This window comes from Lottia gigantea (assembly GCF_000327385.1).
Source record: "Lottia gigantea unplaced genomic scaffold LOTGIsca_123, whole genome shotgun sequence".
In the NCBI taxonomy this organism is placed as follows: domain Eukaryota; kingdom Metazoa; phylum Mollusca; class Gastropoda; family Lottiidae; genus Lottia; species Lottia gigantea.
This window is the reverse complement of record NW_008707279.1, coordinates 32,661-40,353: the sequence shown is the minus strand read 5'-3', so window position 1 is coordinate 40,353 and position 7,693 is coordinate 32,661. Positions and strand designations below refer to the sequence as shown.

The following is a 7,693-nucleotide window of genomic DNA, read 5'->3' as shown; positions in this document are numbered from 1 at the left end:
GGATGTTTATGTTTCAGTCAAAAGTTGATGAACTTGACTTCTACAGTAAAGAACCTTGATTGAAATTGATCTCAACAACTGTTGTGTTGCTTACAGCTGGTGGACGGTCATTCTTGAAGCTCGATCATATGGAAAATTTTTTCATCAAGTACCATACCCATACTTTAAGCGAAATTCCCCTTCCTTGAAATATCACATGAAAACCATATATTTTTAAAAAAATCTTAGGATAAGAAATGATTTCAAATTTTTAAATTATTCTTTAATGTAATTTTATATACCCTGATATTTTATTACATATTATACAAGCGTTAACTAATTTCCTTAACTAACCTTACTGATACAAATGTATATGGGTGATAGAAAATCACGACAAGCTACTAATGCTGTAGCTCTAGAAATAGTGACTAAAGGGTGGACAACTCCATCTTTACGTGATGAAATATATATACAGTTAACACGACAAACCACAGAAAATACTAAAATGTAAGTGATCTTTAAAATATAATTTGTCTTCAATGCACATTTGCAGAAACCTTGATCTAATTTTAAGGTATCGCAATTTTGAAATGGCAGTGTGTTAGAGGCTTGTTGATACAGATTGGAGAGGATAAAATGGAATAGTGTTAACTTATTTTGATGACACAATAAATTGAGATCCCATGTGCTACAGGCTGTGTACTATCAAGTTGGTTGGAGAAATTACCCTTATTTCACAATGCATTGCATATTTAATATCCAAATCCTAAGTTGGAAAGTAGGATGTAAAACTCCATTTCATTTCATGTCTGTTTTTCAGTGATAGTCTACAAAGAGGATGGGAATTACTTGGTGTTTGTTTATATTTCTTCCCTCCAACTTTAAGATTTTACTCTTACTTAGATGGCTTCATTTCGAGACATTTAGATTATTCTTGTGATATTCCTGGAGTAAGTTCATTCTCATTCTGTTGTATCTTAATGTTTACTTTATTCAGAAGTTGCCAATGGAGACCAAATTATCTTTGTTTACAATTTGGAAATAGAGCATATCTTTATGGGAAACATCCTTCAAGGAAATTAAAATTGTGTATTTTCAAATTGAAACTTTTAATTTCCTCATATGTTAAAGGGATTGTAAAGAGGATTTTTAAACTTTTTATGTATGTCAGGGACACTCATAGCATCAAATTGCATCATTCCAATTTTCATTCAGATGTGTGTGGTTCTTGCAATTCCATTAAAACAATGCGTTTTGATGACGTCATTTTCGCAAAGGGTCATTATATAATATTAGCAGCTTTTGTGATAGTCCTGTCATATAACGCTTAGTTTGAGTGGAATAGAAGGTTAGAAAAAACCCTCAACGATCCCTTTAATGTTTGTTATAATGTTCATGGTTGTCCTTTCTGTTTTTTAGTTACAAGTACCAATTAGTCATTTTGCCTCATTGTGTCAGAGGAGGTTAAACAGAGCTCTTCAAACTGGAGCTAAAAAAGGTGTCAGGAAGCCATCTTTAGATGAAGTTGAACAGGCTAAGGTAACCAATTTTGTTAATAGAATTTCAAAGTTATGTGCATTTGTTTGCATCCTATGTTGTTCACACATGTTCATATAAATTTTGACACTTGCTTTATTGGCAAAAAGAGATTTGCATAGAATGGGCAAACATTCAAATGTTTTAAATAAATGGTTCGTATCCCTCTGCTTTGACTGAATATTTTCAAAACATTTTTTTTTGTGCTTCCAGAAATCCATTTTCCATCCATCTATGTTTGGAAGTTGTTTAGAGGATGTGATGTTAATGCAGAAAGAGAGGTATCCAGATAGACAGTTACCATGGATACAAACTATTCTCTCAGAAGAAGTTCTCAGACTAAATGGTGCTAAAACTGAGGGAATATTTAGGTTGGTAGAACAATTTGAAAAGAAGAATTTGTACCTTTACTAAATGTCAAGTGTCTTACAAGTCCACATAAAAAACTTGATTGAAAATTTTGAAGTGCTTTGATATCACTTGTTGCTATTTGTTTTTTAACAGTGAATTTACCTGGTACCCATAGCAATTCAAGCTTGTCACAACTTTTTTCAGATTCGCATTTTGATTGCTATTTATTGAAACTGCACGAACTGATGTGTCAACATTCAAAATTGACATGTATGTCTATCACATTGTTGGATATATGCAAAGTTGACAGTGCGAATAAATGGTCCTTATTTATTTTTTCAAGAAATTGGCACCTAGATTCTTTGACTTCGTCCTAATGAATTGTTGCTATTTTCAGGGTGCCTGGGGATATTGACGAAGTTAATGCCTTAAAGATTCGATGTGATCAATGGGTCATACCGTCTGATTGCCCTGATCCACATATACCAGCATCTTTATTAAAATTATGGTATCGTGAACTATATCAACCACTGATACCAGCTGAGTTTTACCAAGAATGTATTGATAATTTCTCTGAACCAGAAGTGGCTATGAGTATTGTTAATCGCCTTCCAGAAATCAACCGACTAGTATTGTGCTATTTATTACGGTTTTTGCAGGTAAGGTGTAATATTTCCTACATCTTATGACATTTAGTGGAGTTTTGTGTCCTCCTTTCTGTTAAATAGTTAAGGAAAATTGGCGAATTTGTAAAATTTATTATCAAAGCGAAAGTAAAGTCTATTAGATGTTATAAAAAGTGTGTCACATGAGGTTAAAATACAAATTATCAGGTGAAAATAGATCGAATTACAATCTTAATTGGGGGATTAATTAATCAGGCAATGATAATATTATTACATCATGAGATTAACACGTATTATCGGCAATCAAGATACAAGTGATGATAGATATTTTATAGATTTATTGGAGAGAATTTGGACATTGAAATTGATGGGTCCTGTAAAAATTTGGTTAGGAAAAAAACAAAGAATCAGTAGAATTTGGTATCCCATTTGTAGGTTGATTGACAACATGCAGTAGCAGTAGAAACCCAACAACATCGTTAGATTACACATGTATGAGGCAATGGCAATGGAATGATTTATATCATGTACACAATTTTTTTTTTAATTTTTCAGGTTTTTGCTGCTGTTGAAAATGCATCTGTTACAAAAATGGATGTAAATAATTTAGCCATGGTGATGGCTCCAAATTGTCTACGCTGTGAAAGTGAAGATCCCAAAATTATTTTTGAAAATACACGAAAAGAAATGGGATTTTTACGGACTTTGATCCAACATCTGGATACAAGTTTCATGGAAGGTGTCGTCTGATTTGTGGCCATGGACTTTAGAAAGACAGTATACTAATTTTTCAACTTATTCTTCTTAAATATTGTAGTTTTGTGAAGTTTTGTTTTAGTGTTCATCTTTTTTGGAGAAGGAATTTTACATCACATCTTGCTTTTTCATTGTTAAAATATCATTTCTGAAACCAAAGTTAGAATTGAATCCATCTTTTCTGATCTCTCATCCTAGCTTTACATCTTTTAAATATTTTTGTGATTTTCATCGGTCTTTTCAAAACCTTATCCATCTCCGATTAAAAAACTATTGCTATTTTTTTAATAAACACAGAAAAATTGATGTCTTTTGCTCTAATGAAAGATAATGAAATTTTTCTTATGAAAATGTCAGGTAGAGCCAACAAATTAGCTAGGTTTATTTTGTTTGTCTGTATACATAGTGATATAGTTATAATGAAAGTATAAATACCTTGAAATTTTAAAGGGACTTAGACATCTATTTATTTGCGTTCTCTGATTAAGACTAATTTCAGCTATGGATATCACTTTTCAGAAGGAAAATACAATACTTGATGTGTCTGCAATCAAATGAAATTATTTATATTCTATTTGGCAAATATTGCTTTTTTATGATGTTGGATTGTCATTTTAAAGAATTTTTATAAGAGCTTAATTTGAGGTCTATCAGCTACTACAGTAAATATTAAGATGACTATGTACCTTTACCGTATTTACCTGTTTGAATGATATAGTCTCAGATAAGGCATACTTTGAAATGGCAATTAAAATGACTTCTCTTAAGAGAGAAAACAAATTTTTATGTACAATTTTCAACAATGTACAATTTTGTCTCTGTAATAGTTCTGTCTTTATATGCTCTTGTCTCAGCCCTAGATAACACATATGTATTAGAATTTTAGAATCCTATATTTTTACACTGAATATAACTTATATTAAACAGTAATATAAACAATATAACTTTCGTATACCCTTACTATTACCATGAAGTACCTCCTTTAACCTATATACTCATCTGGCTGGTTGTGTACAATCATCTTTTAAAGGGAATGATTTAAGTAATATTGAAGATTTATTGATAAGATTATGAAGAACATTTTTGAAAAATTGTAGTTTGTATCACTAAACTGTCACTATATGGTCAACAGTCACTATAGAGTTCATGAATGTATTGTAACAGTCACTAGATTTTATGAATTGACAGTAACTAAAGATTTCATGAGTAGCCTACATTGTCCACAATCATTATTGAAAGTTCATGAATGCATTGTCAACAGTCACTAGATTTTATGAATTGACAGTCACTATAGAGTTCATGAACGCATTGTCAACAGTCATTATAGAGTTCATGAATGCATTGTCAATAGTGTCTAGATTTTATGAATGGACAGTCACTATATAAATCATGACACACGTCACTATAATGAGTGCACTGTCAACAATCACTATAGAGTGCATTGTTGATGGTCTGTAGACAAACTCATTAAAGAATATAAAGTTATGTCACCACATAGCTCATGACAGAAGTCACTTTCAGGGCATGAAAATGATCTTGTCAAGTATATTAGTATAAGTTAATAATTTTAAATGAAACAGAACAACTACTCTATCATAGAATATTTAATAACACCAAAGACTTGATGCTTTAATTATACTAGATATTATTAATTTATAAAAATGAAATAAAATGGGGAAAATTTCTGACATAATTATTCAAGAATTGATCAAATTAAAAGAGGTTTTCTGGCTTTTTTGTATTTATTAGGGACAATTATAGCTGCCAGTTGCATCATTCTGTTTTCCCATTACACATCTGGGCTTCTGTAACTCCACAAAAATTCATCTGATTTGGTTTGAATGACATCTGTGATAAAATTTTTCTGGAATTCTAAAATTCTAATTAGCAGCTATTAGTTTCCCCTTAACCTAAAAATCTGAAAAATAAATTTGGAATTGTTTTAAAATAGTGAGTATTTTCAAAATGGCTTCAAAGTGTATATCCTTTATGATTATCTTAATAGTTTTCAGACATTGCCACTATTAGACACATTTGTGATAGCATAATTTTGTCACTTATAAAGTAAAAAAATAAAGTAGAAAACACATCCCCATTTCATGTGCAATAACTCAACTTTTGAGGCTTAAGAACATTTTTTGACTGCTGTAATATTTGCTTTTTTACCATTTTGTGTATATTTTTGCAAGATGTTTAGTCCTTTTTGAAATCTCGGTTGAACTTATTTGAATGAATTAAACAAATGGTTAAGGAATGAATTAAAGAAAATTCTAACACAATTCTGTAAGAATCAGCATCTTCAAGTGGAGAAATTACAATTAATTATTGTGATATGTAAGTCATGACAATATTTGCTTTACCGGCTGTCAGAGCTTAATTTAAGCTTACCATGATATGGATAATCCAAGAAAGATAAATACCAAGAGGTCAGGCCAAGGCCAGCTGTTAGAAGGATCTTAAAGTCGCAGTGGTAGAATTTGTTTGTTTTTTGGGGGGTTTTTGTTATGTAAGAGAAGTCTAAATTGGTGTGGTACCTTTTTGTTTGATTGTAGTTACACCAGTTGCTGAATTTCAATTCTGAACAGTTCTATGTATAGTTGAAATGATCAGCTCTAAATCAGCTGGTAATGCAAATACTGTGACTAGTTTTAAGAAAAACGGTCATAACATGTGATCTCTACTGCTATCTTGATTGAAAAATACTGTATAATTGTGTGAAAAGATCCCTTTAAATAATTATGGTGTACAAAATGTTCAGTGACTTACATTATTTCTCTCATAGATTTTAGTCCACATGGGAATTAACCCTTCCCAAACTAGCTGATCTGATGAGAAATTTATATCTAAAATTGATATGTGTTGACAGCATATAAGATGAGCTCTTGTACAATAATATTTAATGGTTCTTAATAAATATTTTTAAAAATAAATTGACGTATAAAAATCATATTTATGCACAATAAATAGTGCCATAATTAATATCATTTCATAATTAATAAATTCACAATTAATATTCATTATTTATATCTTTAAATCATCTTTAATTATACAAAATATGTATATTTGGTAATTAAACTTGTACAAATTAATTGTGTGAAACTGTACTTGCCTGTTCAAATTGAATGAAAATTGTACAAATTTTGCTGTAATTATTATTTTAGAGTGGTCCATAGTTGATAATAATTGTACACTTATGCACTTGCACTCGTTTCCTCTTTATCACAAAAAAAAATTGACAAATGTACAAATATTGAGAATTATGTGTACATTATGGAAATATTCAATTCTGATAGATGTACATGAGCATAGATAGAGAGCAGATTTGCACCAAAATACAAAAAAATTAATGATCTTATTTGAAATTTTACAAATATTTTGGTTCTGAAAAGTGTACATGGTTACTGAATGTTGTACAAATAAAATATACAAATTTATGGATATTGTACAATGGATTTTACTGACACTGTACAAAAATTTCGAAAGACTGTACAAATATATTGAAGACTAGATTCATTTTTTTAGTAAATGTGTGTTATGGAATTGTACATAAATTAAGATAGTATGAACAAAACATTGTATATGAACAAATTAATACATGTATATGTGAACAAGTATTAATATTTGTTCATGGAAATAAATATTTATAAATGTGAAAATTTTTATCATAATATTTCATTTTGAAATTTGGTACAAATTGCTGTTTTATTTGAGCTTCAAATGGCATGTTGGCATATTTATTTTTTATTTCCACTTTTTGATAGAAGTGGCATGAACATGCATTCTGTAAAATTTTGTCAATATTTCAACATTCATGGAATAAGGGCTGAAAATTATGCTTTTGTCTGTTTAAATTTAGTCTTTAGAAATTAGTCTGATATTTTTGCACCAAGAAAAGTGTACACTTACACAACTCATATTGTAAACATTACTGATTCTATAGTCAAGTAAAAATATTAAGGCATATTTTTGGAGGATACAAAAAATATACATGAACAGTCTAGGTAAAATATTTATATTTAGGCCATATAGGATAAACAAATATTGTGTTCATTACTATTCATATCATTACAAAATAAAATGAAAGGCTCATGTTTATGATTGACTATATTTTGACTCAACTATATGTATATTTGTGTACATTAGTAGATGAACAAAATAAAAACAAGAGCAGTACAGTTAGTTAGTTTAAAGGGACAGGTCTGCTATTTTATTTTATTTTTTTTCAAAACTGGAATATCAGTAATAGTGTTCACGGCCGACCATCTAAATTTGAACAACGTTTGTCTGGACTTATCTGCGTTTGAATGTTAAAATGGCGACTTGTCATTTTAAGATACTCTGTCATATATAGAAAAGACATATATAGTGAGTAAAATTCCTAGTTCAAGATATTTTTGAAGGGATTATGCGATTTTTTTACATTTCTACTACTTCTGAAGACTATT

At 29.9% G+C, this 7,693-nt stretch overlaps 1 protein-coding gene across 1 annotated transcript; it reads left to right on the top strand.

Annotated features, from left to right (window-relative positions):
* Positions 1–346: 346 nt before the first annotated feature.
* LOTGIDRAFT_171933 (hypothetical protein) lies at positions 347–3,242 on the top strand (the record flags this gene model as incomplete). The annotated part of the gene is made up of 6 exons (XM_009048502.1): positions 347–486; positions 800–929; positions 1,399–1,518; positions 1,729–1,886; positions 2,264–2,525; positions 3,048–3,242. 6 exons carry the CDS (start codon positions 347–349, stop codon positions 3,240–3,242), a joined length of 1,005 nt encoding a protein of 334 aa, XP_009046750.1.
* Between the last annotated feature and the right edge of the window lie 4,451 nt (positions 3,243–7,693).